At 44.0% G+C, this 23,109-nt stretch overlaps 1 protein-coding gene across 5 annotated transcripts in view; it reads right to left on the bottom strand.

Annotated features, from left to right (window-relative positions):
- Positions 1 to 2,584: 2,584 nt before the first annotated feature.
- The window catches only part of PAAF1 (proteasomal ATPase associated factor 1), a 48,726-nt gene continuing 28,201 nt past the window's right edge, over positions 2,585 to 23,109 (bottom strand). For 3 of the 5 annotated variants that reach the window (XM_033207615.1, XM_033207614.1, XM_033207617.1), the window contains 5 exons: positions 17,744 to 17,835; positions 14,995 to 15,110; positions 12,781 to 12,863; positions 6,595 to 6,677; positions 2,585 to 3,036 (listed from right to left, as the gene is read on the bottom strand). In XM_033207615.1, coding sequence (XP_033063506.1) covers positions 2,959 to 3,036; positions 6,595 to 6,677; positions 12,781 to 12,863; positions 14,995 to 15,110; positions 17,744 to 17,835 — 452 coding nt within the window. In that variant the 3' untranslated portion in view covers positions 2,585 to 2,958. Of the gene's footprint in view, positions 3,037 to 6,594; positions 6,678 to 8,718; positions 8,798 to 12,780; positions 12,864 to 14,994; positions 15,111 to 17,743; positions 17,836 to 23,109 lie in introns of all 5 variants that reach the window. The other 2 variants (XR_004436188.1, XM_033207616.1) reach the window with 2 other exon arrangements.

Raw genomic sequence — 23,109 nt, 5'->3', positions numbered from 1 at the left:
GGCACAATCTGAGCTCACCGCAACCTCTGCCTCCTGGGATCAACTGATTCTCCTGCCTCAGCCTTCCAAGTAGCTGGGATTACAGACATGCGCCATCATGCCCAGCTAATTTTGTATTTTTAGTAGAGATAGGGTTTCTCCATGTTGGTCAGGCTGGTCTCGAACTCCCGACCTAAGGTGATCCACCCGTCTTGGCCTCCCAAAGTGCTGGGATTACAGGAATGAGCCACTGCGCCCATCCTGTTTTCTTAATCTGACTTCTTAGATGTTCCACCTGGAGCTCCTAGGATTTAATATTTCTAAGTTCTGGAATATGTCCATTCTGGTCTACCTGACCCTGTCACAAATTGCACCTTGAAATGAAATTGCTCTGGTCACAAAGGTCTCTTGCTACCTGCCTGTGATTACACAGTGTAGTAGGTGTATAGACTGTCCAAGGAAGCCTCTGGTATTTACTGTATTGAGTCTCAGTTTCCTTATCAGAATAAAACAAATAATAACATTTGCTTTTTTTTTTTTTTTTTTTTTTTTTTGAGACGGAGTCTCGCTCTGCCGCCCAGGCTGGAGTGCAGTGGCCGGGTCTCAGCTCACTGCAAGCTCCGCCTCCTGGGTTTACGCCATTCTCCTGCCTCAGCCTCCCAAGCAGCTGGGACTACAGGCGCCCGCCATGTCGCCCGGCTAGTTTTTTGTATTTTTAGTAGAGACGGGGTTTCACCATGTTAGCCAGGATGGTCTCGATCTCCTGACCTCGTGATCCGCCCGTCTCGGCCTCCCAAAGTGCTGGGATTACAGGCTTGAGCCACCGCGCCCGGCCAACATTTGCTTTTTGATTAGATATATAAATATAGTATCTAGAACAGAGTAGATATTAAATGAATTACAGTATTTTCTTTTTACACTTTGGTTTAAGCAACAGGGTGTTGCAGAAAAAAATGAGATTTAAAGTTAAGACAAAGTTCCTGGTTGAGTGTGGTGGCTCATGCCTGTAATGTCAGCACTATGAGAGGCCAAGGTGGGAGGAACACTTGAGTTTAGGAGTTTGAGACCAGCCTGGACAACATGGTGAGACTCTGTCGCTACAAAAAATTTTAAAAATTAGCCAAGTGTGGTGGTGTGCACCCATGGTTTCAGCAACTTGGAAGGCTGAAGTGAACTGCTTGAGCCCAGGAGGTTAAAGCTGAAGTAAGCTGTAATCATGCCAAAGCATTCCAGCCTGGGCAACAGAGCAAGACCTTGTCTTAAAAAAAAAAAAAAAAAAAAAAAAAAAAAAATTTACACAAGAATACGCCATTAAGAACTCTGGTGGCCGGGTATGGTGGCTCACACCCGTAATCCAGCACTTTGGGAGGCCAAGGCAGGTGGATCACGAGGTCAGGAGTTTGAGACCAGCCTGGCCAACATGGTGAAACCCCATCTCTACTAAATACACACAAAAAAAATTTAGCCGGGCATGGTAGTGCATGCTACTATGGAAGGCTGCTACTCGGAAGGCTGAGGCAGGAGAATCGTTTGAACCTGAGGGGTGCAGGTTGCAGTGAGCCAAGATCGCACTAGCCTGGGTGACAGAGCGAGACTCCGTCTCAAAAAAAAAAAAAAAAAAAAAAAAAAAGAACTCTGTCAACAATAGTATTACCCCAGCCAGAAATGAATGACCATCCTCCCTTAAATAAATTGAAATCTTAATCTGCATGTCCCAGCTCAAGTGTCACATCTTTCAAGAAACTTTTCTCTAATAATCTCAAAAATATAAATAATATGGTATCCACATTCTGGACATTATTAAAAAAGAATGAGGAACATTTACATGTACTGAGATGGAAAATCTCAGAGACATTAAGTGAAAATAAGCCATGGAATACATACATTATGATTCCATTTTTATGTTCAGAGAAAAAAGGACCATGCCATTCTCTTGCTTAAAACCCTTCAGTGGTTCCCCACTGCCAACCACTTGAAGTGTGAGCTTCTTAGCTGATGTTCCTGCTCCTTCACTAGCTGGGCTCTGCCAACCCCTGTGGCCTCATCTCCTACAGACCAATCTTGTCATTTTGAGCCCTGGGTTCCAGCTGTGACTAAAGTGCCCTCCACCATCTCTTCCTCCAGATCAGTGGCTCTCAAGCTTTAGCATACATCAGAATCACCTGGAATCCTTGTTAAAATACAGATTGCTGGCTGCACCCATAGAATTTCTGATTTAGGTCTAGGATTGGCTCTAACAATTTCTATTTCCCATCAAGTTCCCTGGTGATACTGATGCTGCTGTTCTAAGAACCACACTTTTGACAGCCAATGCCTTTACAATGATTATGACTCAACTTCCTCACCTACATATAGGCTGACCAATTATGTTGGTTTGAGACTGCCCCAGTTTTGGCACTGCAAGTTTCAAGTCACAGAAAACCCCATAGTTCCAAGCAAACTGGGACAGTTGGTTACCACCTGCATAAGAATCTCTTATAGGACATTTGTTGCTACTGCCAAGCAGGCCTTCTCTATGGTCAGGCAACAGGGAGTGCTGAGGAAGGAATTCCATCATCCTGACCGAATTTTGCTGGAGTAAGAGTTTTTAACAAAGTTTTTCATATTCAGGCACCTCCAAACATATTTTCTTTATTTCCTCCAGAAAACAAGGTTTAGTACTGAGATCCTTGTAAACATTTAACACAACTGGTTTAAGAACAAACTAAAAGCATCTATATCCTTGCCCTGTGTTGCTGGGGTCAGTTTATACAAGGAGAAGTTGGGACAAATGCAGTGGGCCCAGTGACCTTCCTATTCAGTTCAAAGTAGGTCTTGGCATGAGAGTTCCATATAGCCAGTACAGCTGACTTTCTGTGATTTCCAAGGGGTGCCCAAGACACTAAGGGCCATGGTCCTTGGGAAGGTCTGATGATGTTTCTGTTCATTGTTGATCAGGGTCAAACCTTTTCACTAACCAGGACTGCTCTTTCCAAGAAGTCAGAGGTCAGAAAGCTGGTAGCGTCGTACAAGACCATCTCGACAGCATGTGTAGATCTGCTTCTCCCATGTGGCTACCTAGAACACAAGAATTCACAGTTAAAAGGAAGCCTGGGATTCTTCCATTTCAAAAAGATGGAGGCTTATGATTGACAGAAACTAGTCCCAGGGAGTCTGAGAAGGCTTTATGAAGGCAACAGAATTACATCCATGATTATGTGCTTACAAAAATTGCTGGCTCATAGTGATGCCGGCATCCCAATCACCAGTGGTTGGGATGCACCCATGACTATAGAACAGAGAAACTAATTGGCCCAAGTGGAAAGCAAACCCATTAGTGTTGTTCAGGTTGAGTACAGATGGTCTGCCTCTGGGGAGGAGATGGTTCATAGATGAGCTTGGCTATTCTTGAACCTTATAAAATTGGATACAAAAAAGTTCTGAATGTGTGTCTTTTTTTCTGAGGAGGATTTCATCAACTCCTCAAGGAAAATAGCATGAATTCTGGAGCTAACTTATCTCAGCTTTACTACCAACTAGCTGGATGACCTAGGGCAACTTTCTCAACCCCCCGGGCCCCAGCTGCCTCATTTGTACAATGGAAATATGTTGATTCAAAATATGGAACACTATACAAGAATTTTCTTTGTTTGTTTTTTGTTTTTTGAGAATCTCGGCTCTGTCGCCCAGACTGGAGTGCAGTGGCACCATCTTGGCTCATTGCAAGTTCCGCCTCCTGGGTTCACACCATTTTCCTGCCTCAGCCTCCACAGTAGGTGGGACTACAGGCACCTGCCACCACGCCTGGCTAATTTTTTGTATTTTTAGTAGAGATGGGGTGTCACCGTGTTAGCCAAGATGGTCTCAATCTCCTGACCTTATGATCCACCTGCCTCGGCCTCCCAAAGTGCTGGGATTACAGGCGTAAGTCACCGCACCCGGCTGGAACACTACACAAGAATTTTAAAAAATGAAATGGATGGCCAGGCACAGTGGCTCACGCCTGTAATCCCAGCACTTTGGGAGGCCAAGGCAGGCCTCATCCGGGAGTTCAAGACCAGTTTGACCAGCATGGAGAAACCCCATCTCTACTAAAAATATAAAATTAGCCAGGCGTGGTGGCACATGCCTGTAATCCCAGCTACTTGGGAGGCTGAAGCAGGAGAATTGCTTGAACCTGGGAGGCAGAGGCTGCAGTGGGCTGAGATTGTGCCATTGCACTCCAGGCTGGGCAACAAGAGCGAAACTCCATCTCAAAAAAAAAAAAGAAAAAAGAAATAGATCCATATGCTTTTTTTTTTTTTTTTTTTTTTTTTGAGATGGAGTCTCGCTCTGTCGCCCAGGCTGGAGTGCAGTGGCCGGATCTCAGCTCACTGCAAGCTCCGCCTCCTGGGTTCACGCTATTCTCCTGCCTCAGACTCCGGAGTAGCTGGGACTACAGGCGCCCACCACCTCGCCCGGCTAGTTTTTTTATTTTTTAGTAGAGACGGGGTTTCACCGTGTTAGCCAGGATGGTCTCGATCTCCTGACCTCGTGATCCGCCCGTCTTGGCCTCCCAAAGTGCTGGGATTACAGGCTTGAGCCACCGCGCCCGGCAGATCTATATGCATTTACCTGGAAACAGCTCTAAGATGGTAATTTAAATAAAAGTCACAGGGTACTATATAGAGAATAGTCTCAATTATGTACAAACTGAAGATAAAAGTATATTATTCACATTAATACATAAAGATGTAAGTGTACAAATTCTCTGAAAATAGTCTTGAAAAATATGTGCCAAACTGTTAACGCTAGTTACTTCTGGAAAAGAGGAAGGGAACCAAAAAGGAGACTTTTATTTTATTTTTTTTATTTTTTATTTTTTTTTTGAGACGGAGTCTGGCTCTGTCGCCCGGGCTGGAGTACAGTGGCCGGATCTCAGCTCACTGCAGGCTCTGCCTCCCGGGTTCACGCCATTCTCCTGCCTCAGCCTCCCGAGTAGCTGGGACTACAGGCGCCCGCCACCTCGCCTGGCTAGTTTTTTTTTTGTATTTTTAGTAGAGACGAGGTTTCACTGTGTTAGGCAGGATGGTCTCGATCTCCTGACCTCGTGATCCGCCCATCTCGGCCTCCCAAAGTGCTGGGATTACAGGCTTGAGCCACCGCTCCCGGCCAAAAGGAGACTTTTAAATCTGTATCATTCTGTATTGTTTGAACTTTTACAGATATTAATTGTACAACTTTTTTTAAATTATAGGAAAAAATAGGAATAATAATACCTACACCTCAACAAATGGTAACAAAGATTACATGAGATAATGTATATAAAACGTTCAGAACAGTGTCTGGTCAATAAATATTTCCTTTTTTTTTTTTTTTTTTTTTTTTAGATGGAGTCTTGCTCTGTCACCCAGGCTGGAGTGCTGTGGCTGGATCTCAGCTCACTGCAAGCTCCGCCTCCCGGGTTCACGCCATTCTCCCGCCTCAGCCTCCCGGGTAGCTGGGACTACAGGCGCCCGCCACCTCGCCCGGCTAGTTTTTGGTAGTTTTTAGTAGAGACGGGGTTTCACCGTGTTAGCCAGGATGGTCTCGATCTCCTGACCTCGTGATCCGCCCGTCTCGGCCTCCCAAAGTGCTGGGATTACAGGCTTGAGCCACCGCGCCCGGCCATATTTCCCCTTTTGTTTTTCTCTTTCTATTCTAATCAAATGAGAAAATCAGTCCAGAAGTCTTAATAATAATAATAATGAGTAATATTTATAGAATGTATTTACAAGGAGTTTTCATATTACTATCTTCATTTTACAGATGAATTGACAGACTAGTGAGGTAAAGTAAGTTTTTAAGTTTCTAGAGCCAGTAAGTGATGAACTTTTTTTTTTTTTTTTTCTGAGACAGGGTCTCACTCTTTGCCCAGGCTGGAGTGCAGTGACATGATCACAGCTCATGGCAGCCTCAACTTCCCAGGCCCAAGCAATCGTCCCATCTTGGCCTCCCAAATCAGTAGCTGGGACTACAGGCATGTGCGCCACCATACCCAGCTAATTTTTCTGTATTTTTTGTAGAGGTGGGGGTCTCATCTTATTGCCCAGGCTGGTTTCGAACTCCTGGGCTCAAGTGATCCACCTGCTTCAGCCTCCAGAAGTGCTGGGGGTACAGCTGTCAGCCAGAAGTCACTATGTTTTTTTTTTTTTTTTTAGAGATAGAGTCTCACTCTGTTGCCTAGGCTGGAGTGTAGTGGTGCGATCTTGGGGCTCACTGCAGCCTCCACCTCCCAGGTTCAAGCGATTCTCCTGCCTCAGCCTCCCAAGTAGCTAGAACTACAGGCGTATACCACCACACCCAGCTAATTTTTTTGTATTTTTAGTAGAGACGGGTTTCACCATGCTGGCCAGGCTGGTCTTGAACTCCTGACCTCAAGTGATCCACCTGTCTCGGCCTCCCAAAGTGCTGGAATTACAGGCATGAGCCACCATGCCTGGCCCAGACGTCACTTCTGACTTAAGCTCTTAATTTCTTCCCATCCTACCACACTGCTTATACAATAAGCACTATTTTATCATCCCTAATGACCACAAGGTATCTGGATTCAGTCTCGTAAAAGCCCTAGATCTCGCAGGAGAATCACCCAGGTCTAGTGTTGTCTCAGGCCTGTACCTTGTACACAGGGTCACAGTCAGCCCCAGTGAGCTCAGTGACATAGTCTAAGTCTTGCTGGACAATAAAACAGCTTCCATCACCTGAAAGGCAGAAAGAAAATTGATATAACTAAGAGAAAACTCTATCCAGAGTTTTAAACACTCAGTATTTTTATCTGCTTCTGTAGATCACTAGTGTAAAGAAGATGGTCCAAAGACCCAGAATGGCAAATAGATCTTATTATGTGGGCCATCTTTTTTTTTCAGACAGAGTTTCGTTCTTGTTGTCCAGGCTGGAGTACTATGCCGCGATCTTAGCTCACTGCAACCTCCACCTCCTGGGTTCAAGCAATTCTCCTGCCTCAGCCTCCCAAGCAGCTGGGATTACAGGTGACCACCACCACACCTGGGTAATTTTTGTATTTTTAGTAGAGATGGGGTTTCACCATGTTGGTCAGGCTTGTCTCAAACTCCCGACCTCAGGTGAGCCATCCACCCGCCTCAGCTTCCCAAGGTGCTGGGATTACAAGCATGAGCCACCGTGCTCAGCCTATGTGGGCCAATTATGATAACCCATAGTGGCTGCCTAGAATGCTGAGCTGGGGTAGATTTGAAGAGCAAGTGCGAGTTCTGTGGGAAGAAGGGATGTCTTTGATTAGCAATGCCAGCCAAAGGCACAGAGCAATCAACCACAGGTGTGTGTGTGTATTTATAAACTTATCCTAGATTATTTTTAATAGGGAATGTCTAAAAAAAGTCCTTAACATTTTTTAAAGAAATATTTGTGTAGATATTGCCTATTAAAATGTTCCCAGATTATTCCTCAATCTGTAAATTTGACTGTATACACTAGGAGAAAGAGGACAGTTACGCTAAGAAAGTAAAAGTATATCTAATTCTTAAAAGAGCATGAACAAATGAAACTTGGGGTGATCTATAAACTGCTTAATGAGGTGATTTCTTTTTGTTAATATAAAAGTAGTAAAAATACAAAAAAAATTAGCTGAGCGTGGTGGTCCACGACTGTAATCCCAGATACTCAGGAGGCTGAGGCAGGAGAATTGCTTGAACCCAGGAAGCAGAGGTTGCAGTGAGCCAAGATGGTGTCACTGCACTCCAACCTAGGCAACAGAATGAGACTCTGTCTCAAAATAAATACATAAATACATAAATAAATAGAAGTAGTACATGCTCATTGAACAAAACTTTAAAAATAAACAAAGCAGAGGTAGAAAAATCACCCCAATCTACCATTCAAAGGCAATTACTGTTAACATTTTAATCTATTTTTTTGTGCCTATTTTTCATGGTTGACAGCATGTGCATAAATGAATGTCTTTATGCATACAGTTTTTTCTGACTTTGTATATATAAAGACCTGGAAAAGAAGCAGCAGATACTAATTAACCTTTTCAAACTTTTTGGAAATCTGAAAAACTGTTTTCCAAATTTATCTGTTATTCTACATTCCAAGCAGCAGCATATACAAGGTAGTACCTTACCCTTTCTTGCATTATTATTAAAAATCATCTTCTCCAAAAATGAATCCTTATCTTTGAGACAGACATATAGAAATGCTGACAGGTGAAATAAGATGCTCATGATATATTTAAAAATATATGAAGTGAGGAATGCAAGGGAATGGGTAAAACAAGATTAGCCATATATTGATAATAGCTTATGTTGGACAATGGCTATAGCAGGTTCACTGTGCTATTCTCTCTACTTTTAGATATGTCTGGCAATTTCCATCAAAAAAGTTTTTTATTTTGTTTCATCTTGCAATTTAAATCTCCTCACTAATAATCAAAGAGTTCCAAAGGACCTCAAAGATCATCTATATTCAACTTCTAAACCAGTACAGAACTCCCTCTACAGCACATGGCAGAGCGGCCAAACAGCCTACACTTGCCCATCTCCAGAGTTAGGGGTGCTCACTACCTTAAGGGCAGCTTCTTTCTTAAGGAAAAGAAAGCTTTTCCTTTATAATTAACTGGAATGTGGTTTCTGATAACTTTCTCTTACTGGTCTTAGTTTTGTCCTCTGAAAACAGAGCTATAATCTTACTCCCTTTGCCTTTAGATATCAGTACTGGAAGTTATGCCTTGCCTTCTACCCAGGAGCCACCAAGATGCCAGCTTACCACTCTTCTCTCATGGATCCTGACACCAAACTCATTGGAAACATGGCACTGTTACCTATCAGAAGTCAATTCAAAGGACCTGCCCCAAGAGAGACAAAAGATATTGATACTGTGGATGAAGCCATCTATTACTTCAAGGCCAATGTCTTCTTCAAAAACTATGAAGTTAATAATGAAGCTGATAGGACCTTGATATATATCTCTCTCTACGTTTCTGAGTGTCTGAAGGAACTCCAAAAGTGCAATTCCAAAAGCCAGGGTGAGAAAGAAATGTATACACTGGGAATCACTAACTTTCCCATTCCTGGGGAGCCTGGTTTTCCACTTATCCCAATTTATCCCAAACCTGCAAACAAATAGGAAGATGAAGTGATGAGGGCCTATTTACAACAGCTAAGGCAAGAGACTGGACTGAGACTTTGTAAGAAAGTTTTCAACCCTCAGAATGATAAACGCAGCAAGTGGTGGACTTGCTTTGTGAAGAGACAGTTCGTGAACTAGAGTCTTTCAAGACCTGGACAGTGAAAGGAGCAGGGGCAGCCACCATCTCCAGAGCCCTGGGCAGCATTTTCCAGCAAGATATACACAATACTTTGCCTTTATTTCACAACGTTTTATACACAAGAGAGAAGAGCATGTTTTTACTTGAAAAACTCTTGATCAAGAATTCGAGTGGGAGAAAAGAAAGTGGGTTATCAACAGTGATTTGAAATTTTCTGCAGTATTAAGCTGGTGCTTAGTAAGAATAAGTAATAATAAAGAAATTTCAGGCCAGGCATGGTGGCTCACACCTGTAATCCCAGCACTTGGGGAGGCCAGGGCGGGCGGATCATGAGGTCAGGAGATTGAGACCATCCAGGCTAACATGGTGAAACCCTATCTCTACTAAAAATACAAAAAATTAGCCAGGTGTGGTGGCGGGCGCCTGTAGTCCCAGCTACTCAGGAGGCTGAGGCAGGAGAATGGCATGAACTCGGGAATGGAGCTTGCAGCGAGCTGAGACGGTGCCACTGCACTCCAGCCTGGGCGACAGAGCAAGACTCTGTCTCAAAAAAAAAAAAAAAAACGAAAAGAAATTTCTAACATTCCAAAAAAAAAAAAAAAGTACAAAGAGTAGAGCATGAGTCAGCTCTTCTCCACCTCCTACTCCTCATATAACCCACACATCATCTTCAAACAGAGAATTTTTTTTTTTTTTTTTGAGACGGAGTCTTGCTCTGTCACCCAGGCTGGAGTGCAGTGGCCGGATCTCAGCTCACTGCAAGCTCCGCCTCCCGGGTTCACGCCATTCTCCCGCCTCAGCCTCCGGAGTAGCTGGGACTACAGGCGCCCGCCACCTCACCCGGCTAGTTTTTTGTATTTTTAGTAGAGACGGGGTTTCACCGTGTTAGGCAGGATGGTCTCGATCTCCTGACCTCGTGATCCACCCATCTCGGCCTCCCAAAGTGCTGGGATTACAGGCTTGAGCCACCGCGCCCGGCCTTTTTTTTTTTTTTTTGAGAGGGAGTTTCACTCTGTCATTGAGGATGGAGTGCAGTGGTACAATCTTGGCTCACTACAACCTCCACCTCCCAGGTTCAAGTGATTCTCCTGCCTCAGCCTCCCAAGTAGCTGGGATTACAGGTGCACACCACCATGCCCAGCTAATATTTGTATTTTTAGTAGAAATGGCATTTCGCCATGTTGGCCAGGCTGGTCTTAAACTCCTGACCTCAGGTGACCCACCCTCCTGGATCTCCCAAAGTGCTGGGATAACAATCAGTAAAATGGCCTGTAGGTAGGAGAGAAGAGGTGAGAAATATCGAGGCCTCAGGTGATCTATCCACCTTGGCCTCTCAAAGTGCTGGGATTGCAGGTGCGAGTCACTGCGCCCAACTTTATTTTTTAATTTTAATTTTTTTTTTTTTTTTGAGACAGAGTCTTGCTCTGTCACCCAGGCTGGAGTGCAGTGGCGTGATCTCAGCTCACTGCATCCTCCGCCTCCCAGGTTCAAGCGATTCTAATACCTCAGCCTCCTGAGTAGCTGGGACTACAGACGTGCGCCACCATGCCCAGTAATTTTGTGTTTTTAGTGGAGACAGGGTTTCATCATGCTGGCCAGGGTGGTCTCAAATTCCTGACCTCAAGGGATCCACCTGTTTCACCTTCCCAAAGTGCTGGGATTATAGGCATGAACCACCATGCCCAGTCATTATCTTTTTAATATTTTTTTAATTAAAAAAATTATTTTTGAGACCGAGTCTCGCTTTGTCACCCACGGTGAAATGCAGTGGCACAATCATGGCTCACTGCAGCCTCCATCTCCTAGACTCAAGTGATCCTCCTACCTCAGCTTCCTGAGTAGCTGGGACCACAGAAATGAACCACTATGCCTGGCTAATTTTTATTTTTTGTAGAGACAGGGTCTCCTATGTTGCCCAGGCTGGTCTCAAACTCCTGGGCTCAAGTGATCCTTCCGCCTCAGCCTCCCAAAATGCTGGGATTATAGGCATGAGCCACTGTGCCCAGCCCATTTGTTTTTTAAATTAAAAAAAAAAAAGTTTTATAAAAATATTATATTTTGGAGTGACTTTAGGTTTACAGAAAAGTTAGTTAAAGATAATACAGAAAGTTGGCCGGGGGCAGTGGCTCAAGCCTGTAATCCCAGCACTTTGGGAGGCCGAGACGGGCGGATCACGAGGTCAGGAGATCGAGACCATCCTGCCTAACACGGTGAAACCTCATCTCTACTAAAAAAAAAATACAAAAACCTAGCCGGGCGAGGTGGCGGGCGCCTGTAGTCCCAACTACTCGGGAGGCTGAGGCAGGAGAATGGCGTAAACCCGGGAGGCGGAGCTTGCAGTGAGCTGAGATCCGGCCACTGTACTCCAGCCTGGGTGACAGAGCGAGACTCTGTCTCAAAAAAAAAAAAATAATAATAATAATAATACAGAAAGTTCCCATATGCCTTTAATCAGTTTCAGGTTTTCCCAAATGTTATCACCTTACATTTGTCAAAACTAAGAGGTCAATATTGGTACACTGCTATTACCTAAACACATACTTTTTTTTTTTTTTTCACCAGTCTTTCCTTAACATCCTGGATCCAATCTAGAATACCACGGACTTAGTTGTCAAGTTTCTTTAGTCTCCTTGATTGACTTTATTTTCAAATCACTAAATTAATATACTCTGAAATGGACTCTGGACTTCTTATTAAGTGAAGCAGTACACTTTCCTAACTGTTTAAACCATGTTCAGCTGAGTGTTCTGTAAATAACAGCCCAAAACATCCTAACTGATATACTGAAATGCTCAAGGTAGGTAGGTAGTCCCTCCAGGCTGTATAGTCCAGTCCTGCTCACCTACATCATTCCTAGAAGGATCCAGTGTCCCTTAATGTACACTTTGTTCCAGGCATTTCCCCAACACCATTCCTGAACTCCATTCCAAAGAGTTTGTCCTGGCTACACCAAGGTACTCGCTTTACCTAGAATATGTATGTAAAGCATCAAACACAGTACCTACTACATAGCAGGCTCTCCGGAAATGCTACTGCCCTTCTTCTTTTGCCCCCCTTGCCCCATCTATGACTTTGCATACACAAAAGCTTCAGCTTTCAGTGTCCATCTTTACATCTCCAGTGGGTGAAATCTTTATCGGTTTACATGTCACCTAGTTCACAAAGACCTTGCTGACAGCACTCCTGCCTCTAGAATTAGCTATTCTCCATTTCCCCATGCAGTCTTCTGATGTAGTCCTTATCAAACTGGACTGCAATCATATGTTCACATGTCTGTCTGCCTTACTGTGAGCTCCCTTAGGGCACAAGAGTGGTGGGCATTGAGCTAAATTCTGGGAATAACACAATGAATAAGGCACAGTCACCACCCTCAAGGAGCTTGAACTAGAGGGGGACGCAGACAATCACAACGCAGAGTGATGAACACTATTGATAGCTACAATATGCCAAAGAATCATGGGGGACTATGCCCCAACCCAGTCAGAGATTATACACTTAAAACTATGTTTAATTAACTGAACTACAAAGAAGCATCTCTCTCAATTGGCCCATGGACCCACCTTGGCTAGCAATGAATCCATCTCTGAAACTTAGCAGGGATAGAACTGGTGCTCCTGATCTGTGGATGACTTGTACTGGAGCCCTAGGATACAAAGAAAGGGGAAATTTTACTTTCTTTCTTCAAAAGCAATACTTGACCATATTCAGTATATAGCACTAACCACGTAAGAGCAAACAGGATAAAATGTGGAGAAATTAAAGATTTCTATGGTTTCTTTCCTGGCAAGAACCTTAACTGGCAGATTAAGGTAATTCATTTAAAACCATCCATGTCTCTAAACAAGAACTAAGTCACCACCCAAATCCTGGGTTTTTAAGGCAGGTATGACATGGGTTGAAGATAACAATATTAGCAGAATGTTAACCTTTTCACTTAATGAAAGAATTAAGATTTGTTGTAAAATATTAAAATTGTCAGGACTCTAAAAAGAAAGAGAAAGCTGAGTGAGAATCAATTTAATATATATGCAAGGGTGATTTTATAATAGTGATAAGAGATTCCCTATCTCCGTGGAGAAAAAAAAAAAAAGAAAAAAATATTAAGTAACTGAAATGATGGAAGAAAAGGTATAAGCTAAACACCATCTACTGTAATTTCTTCTCTGCTCTTGGAATAAACTTAGAATGGCAGGTAAGGTCAAAGCAGCTCCTGTTTTCCTGCTGGCATCACTTCTCATTACTGCCCTCATATGCAGGGAACATACCTGTCATAGACTCCTGAAAACAATCATGCCTTCATATATAGGATTGTATACATGGGATTCTACCCAGCCCAGCTCTTTTCCTCCTTCTTTACTTGGCAACTTCTTACTCAACAAGATCCAATGTTTCTCATTTCCTTGGAGAAGTAGTCTTACCTCCTTCCCTCTCCTTTTTGGTGCTTCCTTAAATTTCTGTGGCTAGCCCTGTCAGACAAGCGATCACACTGCACAATAGTCTTTTACTTGTCCATCTTTACCATTAGACTCCAGGTGTCTCAAAGGCAGAGTCTGTTTTTTGTTTTTTATTTTTGTTTTTGAGATAGAGTCTCGTTCTGTTGCCCAGGCTGGAGTTCAGTGGCACGATCTCAGCTCACTGAAACCTCCACTTCCCAGGTTCAAGCGATCCTCCTGCCTCAGCTATGCTAGCAGCTGGGATAATAGGTACGCGCCACCATGCCCAACTAATTTTTGTATTTTCAGTAGAAACAGGGTTTCGCCATGTTGGCCAGGCTGGTCTCGAATTCCTGACCTCAGGTGATCCACTCACCTTGACCTTCCAAAGTGCTGGGGTTACAGGAGTGAGCCACCACACCCAGCCCAGAGTCTGTACCTTTTATTTCTGTTTTTCAGTGCCTTGAACCAAGCCTGATGCCCACAGAAGCTATTTTCAATAAATATCAGTTGAAAAAAGGAAGAAAATCAAAGGAGGAAGGGACAGAATTGTAGAAATTATTAAATCCTGCAACAGAGAGATTGTGTGATTCTCTTTAGGTATCTTTAAGACCAAGGGAAAGCCTGTTTAGAAAGGTCATGATCAAAACTACATAATTAACAGAGCTGGGTTCCTTAAACTAAAAATAATCTTTCAGGGCTGGGTACAGTGGCTCATACCTGTAATCCCAGCACTTGGGGAGGCTGAGGTGGGCAGATAATGAGGTCAGGAGTTTGAGACCAGCCTGACCAACATGGTGAAACCCTGTCTCTATCAAATATACAAAAATTAGTTGGGTGTGGTGGCGCACGCCTGTAATCCCAGCTACTCAGGAGGCTAAGGCAGGAGAATTGCTCGAACCCGGGAGGCAGAGGTTGCAGTAAGCCGAGATAGCACCGCTGTACTCCAGCCTGGAGGACAGAGTGAGAATCCAGCTCAAAAAATAAATAAATAAATAAAAATAATTCAATCTTTCAATCTTAGGGTAGGCAGGGTCTAATGTAAGAGAAAATTACTGAGCTCTTTAAGGTTAAAAGTTCTAGACAATCAATTTAAATGAAATGCTAGTTTAAGCTTAATTTTCACAGCAATCATTAGTCAATCATAATAGTATGAATCATATATTTTGAGTCCAGGAATAATAAGAACAATCAGAAAATTCAGACCAGAAAACCTTTGTAAACGGAAAAATATATCCTTGATTCAATAGTCATCTATATGCTAGGCTAAATCAACATTAAAGCCAATAAAAATTTCCACTCTGTAGAAGACCTGCATCATGTAAATGAATAGTGACTCACCCTGGACTCCTCACATCCAGCTGATAAATGTTTCCATCTTGAGTCCCAGCCAATAGCAAGAAACCAGAGAGAAAAGTACAGCAGTTGAAAGCATCTGAGCCAATAAAGAGGAACACCTGGGAACAAGTAGGAGGCAAAAATGCTGCTTAGAGATTAATTTGTTTCCAAGAATAAACAGGCACCAAAAAAGGAAAAATTTCACTATATTTTGAGATATTTTCTTCTTTCCCCCTTTAATTATTCTCAAATGGTAAATTACACATTCACCAAAAACTGAGAAGGAAATACTCCCAGGATTTCAGGAACCTGAGGTTGGTTAAGGACTTGAGCAGTTTATGTAATATACTCTGAGGTGGCAGTTTTCCAACTATTACCACTCAACACACTATCTCACAGTATCCTCACCAACAAAATTCCTTCTTTTCCCCTTTTTCATGACAACCTTCTATTTGAGAAACACTTGCAATTCCCACATGTAAGTTTTGCTCCATGTCACTTCAACCTTTTGAAGGAGGGTATTTTGTAGGAAAATAAACAGGCTTAAATAAAGTAGCGATGTAAAGAATCACAGTTCTCCCCATGAATCTGAAAAAGAAATTATTAGATTTTCATTTACTTCTTACTGTTAGCTCAAATTGATCATATCTTCCCCAAACATTCTAAAAAGAAAAGGCAAAAAACAAAATAAACAAACAAAAAAACCTGATTTCCCTCTAGAAGTAAAAGCCAGTGTGAAAACTCAAGTACAAAGGCGATATTAGCAAAAATGGTAATGTTCCTGAAACAAACTTTGAAAATGGAAATATCACCAGCACAATGAAGTAACAAGATGAAATGAAAACAGCAGGCCGGGCGCGGTGGCTCAAGCCTGTAATCCCAGCACTTTGGGAGGCCGAGATGGGCGGATCACGAGGTCAGGAGATCGAGACCATCCTGGCTAACACAGTGAAACCCCGTCTCTACTAAAAAAGTAAAAAAACTAGCCGGACGAGGTGGCAGGCACTGGGGAGGCTGAGGCAAGAGAATGGCGTGAACCCGGGAGGCGGAGTTCGCAGTGTGCCGAGATCCGGCCACTGCACTCCAGCCTGGGCGACAGAGTGAGATTCTGCCTCAAAAAAAAAAAAAGAAAACAGCAAACCTTGTGGCCAAACCAAATCATTAAAGTTGTCTGGATGACAATTCCAGGAGCTAGAAGGAAATTTTAAAAATCTAATCTCTGGGAAGAGAGAATTTAGTTAACAGCATAATCTTCCCAGCAAAAATTCAGATGTAGGAAGAAACTCCAACTAATGGTCTGTTCATTAATTGATCAAGAGTCCTGAATACATGAGTCCTTTTTTTTTTTTTTGAGACAGGGTACGGTGGCACAATCTTGGCTCACTGAAGCCTCGACCTTCCAGGCTAAGGTGATCTTCCCACCTCAGCCTCCCAAGTAGCTGTAGCTGGAATTACAGGTGCATGCCACCATGCCCAGCCAATTTTTTGTATTATTAATAGAGATCGGTTTTTTGCCCAGGCCAGTCTTGAACTCTTGGACTCAAGCAATCTACCCTTTCTGGGCCTCCCAGAAAGCTGGGATTACAGGCATGAGCCACTGTTCCCAGCCGCATGAGTTCTTTACTCAGAATTTCTTCACATTACCTAAGAGGTAGCAGGACTCATAAAGAAAGAAAATCTATACAACTTCATCATTTTACATATAGCACACTAAGGCCCAGAGAAGGAAAGTGACTTAACAAAGATCACAAAACAGTAGAGCATTTAATCCTCATCATATACCCTATTATGCCCAGTTTAGTGATGAGGAAGCAGGCTCAGAGAGGTTAAGTAACTTGTCCAATGCTGGAATCATTAATTATTAACATAAGAACTGAGATTTATTTTATTTTTTTATTCTCTGCAAGTGTTGCACAAGAACTGGGATTTAAGGCTGGGTGCAGTGGCTCACACCTGTACTCCCAGCACTTTGGGAGGTCAAGGAAGGTAGATCACATGGGTCAGGAGTTTGAGACTAGTCTGGCCAACAAGGTGAAACCCCGTCTCTACTGAAAACATAAAAATTAGCCAGGCATGGTGGTAGGCCTGCAATCCCAGCTACTCGGGAGGCTAATGCAGGAGAATCACTTGAACCTAGGAGGCGGAGGTTGCAGTAAGCTGAACCGAGATTGCGCCACTGCACTCCAGCCTGGGCGACAGAGTGAGGCTCTGTCTCAAAAAACAAACAAACAAACAAACTGGGATTTAAATGTTGCCCTTGGCCAGGCGCGGTGGCTCAAGCCTGTAATCCCAGCACTTTGGGAGGCCGAGACGGGCGGATCACGAGGTCAGGAGATCGAGACCATCCTGGCTAACACGGTGAAACCCCGTCTCTACTAAAAAAAATACAAAAAACTAGCCGGGTGAGGTGGCGGGCGCCTGTAGTCCCAGCTACTCGGGAGGCTGAGGCAGGAGAATGGCGTAAACCCGGGAGGCGGAGCTTGCAGTGAGCTGAGATCCGGCCACTGCACTCCAGCCTGGGCAACAGAGCGAGACTCCGTCTCAAAAAAAATAAAAATAAATAAAAATAAATAAATGTTGCCCTTATTCCAAATCCCACACTCTTAATCATTATGCTGTACTGCCTCTTACTCAGGCAGCTTTCTCAAAAGTGAACACAGGGAGCAAGTAGAAATGTTTCCAAAATAGCCTTCTAAGAAACAGAATGACCCAGGTTGCCTCAGAGTTCAAAGGCCATATAGGAACCACTTGCCAGCTGCCTGCTCTGTAGTCCCAAGCACTGAAGTTTCTTATCTTCCCGGGCCAACAGCAGCATTTTTGCCTCTGTTCCAACCTCCCGTTCACCTGCATGACAAATGAACTATGTTAATAACAGTGAGGCTGATCAGCTGGCAGTGCCCACACAGCACCAATACTGATGGTTGATTACTGATTTTGTTAGCAATTCACTTACTACAAAGAAAACATTTATTATGTTCTGTATCTCACTGTGGTATTATTTATAAACTGGATATATTTGACAAAACTCACAGAACTATACAACTAAAAAGACTGACTTTATTTTTACATTCTAAAAATATTTTTTAATGGTATCCAGTAGCCAAGGAAAAGGGTGACTTTTACCATATGTAAAAGATACCTCAGTAAATCCAAATGTATTTTTAAAATGAGTGTGTGTGTACTCTTTTTTGAGACAGGGTCTAGTATGTTGTCCAGGCTGGAGTGCATGGGCCATTCACAAGCACAAACATAGCACCCCACAGCCTTGAATCCCTGGGCGCGAGCAATCCTCCCGCCTCAGCCTCCTGAATAGCTGGGACTACAGATGTGCACACCATGGCTGGCAATAAAACCAACTTTTAAAATAATAAGTTGTTGCCGGGCGCGGTGGCTCAAGCCTGTAATCCCAGAGCTTTGGAAGGCCGAGACAGGCGGATCACGAGGTCAGGAGATCGAGACCATCCTGGCTAACACAGTGAAACCCTGTCTCCACTAAAAAATACAAAAAACTAGCCGGGCGAGGTGGCGGGCGCCTGTAGTCCCAGCTACTCGGGAGGCTGAGGCAGGAGAATGGCGTAAACCCGGGAGGTGGAGCTTGCAGTGAGCTGAGATCCGGCCACTGCACTCCAGCCTGGGCGACAGAGCGAGACTCCGTCTCAAAAAAAAAAAAAAAAAAAAAACTAAGTTGTTTGTACCGTGAAAAGACACCACACTAGGCGCAGGGATACAATGCTGGAAAATACAGTCTCTGACCTCAACGATCTTACAGCCTGGAGAAAATGAAATGTAATCATTCACTCACCAAATATTTCTTTAGGGCCTACTATGTATCAGGCCTATTCTTTTTTTCTTTTTCTTTTTTACCTTCATCTTCTATGTGATGACATCACACACTATCCTAACTGCTAAGGAAACAGTGATGAACAAACAGATAAGGTCCTTACTCTCAAGGATTCTAGTGAATACGTAAATAAACAAGTAGGATACTTTCAGAAAGTGATGAGTTCTAAAAGAAAACAAAATAGGAAAATAAGATCAGAAGTGAATAGGTGGTGGGAGGCTAAGTGGGGAGGGTAACTTTAAATGTAAACTTCATTTATTTTTTAAAATACTTTTTATAGAGATGGGGTCTCACTATGTTGCCCAGGCTAGTCTCAAACTCCCGGGCTCAAGCAATTCGCCCACCTCAGCCTCCCAAAGTGCTGGGTTTACAGCACGTCCAGCCTAAACTTTAACTTTAAAAAGCCTCTGTGGAAGTAACTTTTCAACTGAACGGTGAGATCTGAAAGGTGAACAGAAACCAGTTATGTGAAGAGCTGCAGGAGTATATTCCAGACTAAGGGAAAAAGAAGGCAGAGTCAGGCCAGGTGCGGTGGGTCACGCCTGTAATCCCAGCACTTTGGGAGCCCGAGGCGGGTAGATCACTTGAGGTGAGGAGTTCAAGACCAGCCTGGCCAACATGGCAAAACCCCATTTCTACCGAAAATACAAAAAATAGCTGGGTGTGGTGGTGCACGTCTGTAATCCCAGCTACTCGGGAGGCTGAGGCAGGAAAATTGCTTGAACCCAGGAGGTGGAGGTTGCAGTGAGTCGAGAATGTGCCACTGCATTCCAGTCTGGGTGACAGAGGGAGATTGTTTCAATTTAAAAAAAAAAAAAAAAGAAGAAGGCAAAGTCGGGAGACTGGGAGAGTCCACTGTACTGAAAGAAGAAACTGAAGGCCTATAGTTGAAATGTAGTGGGCCTGGCTGAGGATGGCATGACATGAGACTGGAGAGAAGTGCAGGGCTCAGAAAGCAAAAGAGCTTGTCATAAGCCATGTAAGGGGTTAGGATTTCAACATGTACAAAGGTAGGCCACTGGAGCGTTCTAAGCAGGAGCATGACATGACTTATGATTTTCTTTTTTGGAGATGGAGTCTCGCTCTGTCACCCAGGCTGGAGTGCAATGGTGCGATCTCGGCTCACTGCAACCTCCACCTCCCAGGTTCATGCCATTCTCCTGCCTCAGCCTCCCGAGTAGCTGGGACTACAGGCGCCCACCACCACCCCTGGCTAATTTTTTGTATTTTTAGTAGAGACAGGGTTTCACTGTGTTAGCCAGGTTGGTCTCGATCTCCTGACCTTGTGATCTGCCCACCTCGGCCTCCCAAAGTGCTGGGATTACAGGCGTGAGCCACCACACCCGGCACGATTTTCTTAAATGACCACAATGATTGCTCTGAAAAGAATGGCTTATAGGAGAATAGTCTAGGCAGTAGTACAGGAAATAGGTGATGATAGTTTGGACCAGGATGTTGGCAGGAGGAAGGGAGAGATGGGGAGACGGAGAAATAGAAAAATTAGAAACACTTTGAAGTTAGAGATGGTAGACTTTGCTGATGCAGGACATGAGGAAAGAGGGGGTGGACTGTGAGTGAATCTCAGGCTTCAGGCTTGAGCAAATGGGTAGATAGTGGTGTCATTTTCTGAGATGGAAAAAAACAGTTTGGGGTGGGGAGGGATCAAACACTCCTTGTTAGACAAGGTAAGTTCAACTTATTTATTTAGACATCGAAATGGAGTCTAAAACTCAGGTGAGAGGTCTATGCTTTACATGAACTTTGGAAATCATTATCAGTTTAAACAATGATAGCTATGGAACAGATGAGATCACCAAGGAAGAAACTGTAGTTACAGTTGAGGGCCCAGAACTTAATAGTGGGGCCCTCTAGTATTTAAAGGTAGAAGAGAGGAGTTTCATAAAAGGAGAACTTTAAGAAGTAGCAGTCAATGAAACAGGAAGAAAGCCAGTGTTGTGTGGTATCACAGAAGCCATGAAAAAAATGTTCTCTGAGGAGAGGGTTTACTATGTGAAATACCACTAAATTTAGAAAGATAAGCACAGAGAAATAAGATGGATTCGGCAAGAGAAAGGTCACTGGTGGCTGGGCCCCATAGCTCACACCTGTAAGCCCAGCAGTTTGGGAGGCTGAGGAGGGCGGATCACTTGAGGCCAGAAGTTCAAGACCAGCCTGGCCAACATGGTGAAACCTCGTCTCTACTAAAAATACACAAATTAGCCAGGCATGATGGTGGGCACCCATAATCCCAGCTACTTGGGAGGCTGAGGCACGAGAATCACTTGAACACTTGAACCTGGGAGGTGGAGGCTGCAGTGAGCCAAGAGATCGTACCACTGTACTCCAGCCTGGGCAAGAGTAAGACCCCATCTCAAAAAAAAAAAAAAAAAAAAGGAAACTCACTGGTGACTTTAATAACAGCCATTTTAGTCAAGTACTTGGGCATAAACCATCCTAGAATGGGCTGAAGAATAAATGGGAAATGAAAAAGTACAGAAAACGAGAAATAATATTTTCATTTAAATTACTTGGCCGGGCGCGGTGGCTCAAGCCTGTAATCCCAGCACTTTGGGAGGCCGAGACGGGCGGATCACGAGGTCAGGAGATCGAGACCATCCTGGCTAACACGGTGAAACCCCGTCTCTACTAAAAATACAAAAACTAGCTGGGCGAGGTGGCGGGCGCCTGTAGTCCCAGCTACTCGGGAGGCTGAGGCAGGAGAATGGCGTAAACCCGGGAGGCGGAGCTTGCAGTGAGCTGAGATCCGGCCACTGCACTCCAGTCCGGGAGACAGAGCGAGACTCCGCCTCAAAAAAAAAAATAAAAAATAAAAAATAAATTACTTTAGGGCCAGCAGCAGTGGCTCATACTTGTAATCCCAGCACTTTGGGAGGCTAAGATGGGAGGATCGCTTGAGGCCAGGAGTTCAAGACCAGCCTGGGCAACATAGTGAGACCTTGTCTCTACAAAAATAAAAAATAAAAAAAATTTGACGGCCGGGCACGGTGGCTCAAGCCTGTAATCCCAGCACTTTGGGAGGCCGAGACGGGCGGATCACGAGGTCAGGAGATCGAGACCATCCTGGCTAACATGGTGAAACCCCGTCTCTACTAAAAATACAAAAAACTAGCCGGGCGACATGGCGGGCGCCTGTAGTCCCAGCTGCTTGGGAGGCTGAGGCAGGAGAATGGCGTAAACCCAGGAGGCGGAGCTTGCAGTGAGCTGAGACCGGCCACTGCACTCCAGCCTGGGCGGCAGAGCGAGACTCTGTCTCAAAAAAAAAAAAAAAAATTTGATAGGTGTAGTGGTGCGTGCCTAGAGTCCTAGCTACTTGAGAGGCTGAGAGGCAGAAGAACTGCTTGAACAGAGTACAGAGAATTATTAGGGCTAAGAAACTACTATGTCTGATACTACAATGGTGAATACATGTCCCTGTACATTTGTCAGACCCTATGGGATGTATAACGCCAATAATAAGTTTTAAACTCTGAACTTTGGATGATAATAATGTGTCATGTAGGTTCATCAGCTGCAACAAATATACCACTCTGGTGGGGGATGTTGATAGTGAGGAGGGCTACGTGTGGGTGGTTAAGGCAAAAGGTATATAAGAACTCCCTGTACTTTTTTTTTTTGAGACAGAGGCTCACACTGTCACTGGGCTGGAGTGCAATGGCGCAATCTCAGCTCACTCAACTTCAACTTCCCAGGTTTACACGATTCTTCTGCCTTAACCTCCTGAGTAGCTGGGATTACAGACACACACCACCACACCCAGCTAAATTTTTGTATTTTTAGTAGAGACAGGGTTTCACTATGTTGGCTAGACTGGTCTCGAAATCCTGACCTTGTGATTTGCCCTCCTTGGCCTCCCAATGTGCTGGGATTACAGGCGTGAGCCACCGTGCCCAGCCCCCTATACTTTCTGCTAAATTTTGCTGTGAACCTAAAATGGCCCTAAAAAATAAGGTCTATTTTTTAAAATGTGAAGGGCTAAGACAATGGTAGAAAAAAAAAAAATTGTCCCATGCTGGCTAACGTGGTGAAATCCCGTCTCTACTAAAAAACACAAAAAATTAGCCAGGCATGGTGGCGGGCGCCTGTAGTCCCAGCTTCTTGGGAGGCTAAGGCAGGAGAATGGTGTGAACCCAGGAACCAGAGCTTGCCGTGAGCCGAGATCGTGCCACTGCACTCCAGCCTGGGAGACAGAGCAAGACTCCGTTTCAAAAAAAAAAAAACTGTCCTATGGAACAAAGATGCAACTATTATTATGGGAA

Source organism: Trachypithecus francoisi, unplaced genomic scaffold, assembly GCF_009764315.1.
Source record: "Trachypithecus francoisi isolate TF-2019V2 unplaced genomic scaffold, Tfra_2.0 Lachesis_group8, whole genome shotgun sequence".
In the NCBI taxonomy this organism is placed as follows: domain Eukaryota; kingdom Metazoa; phylum Chordata; class Mammalia; order Primates; family Cercopithecidae; genus Trachypithecus; species Trachypithecus francoisi.
This window is presented reverse-complemented; position numbering and strand designations above follow the sequence as displayed.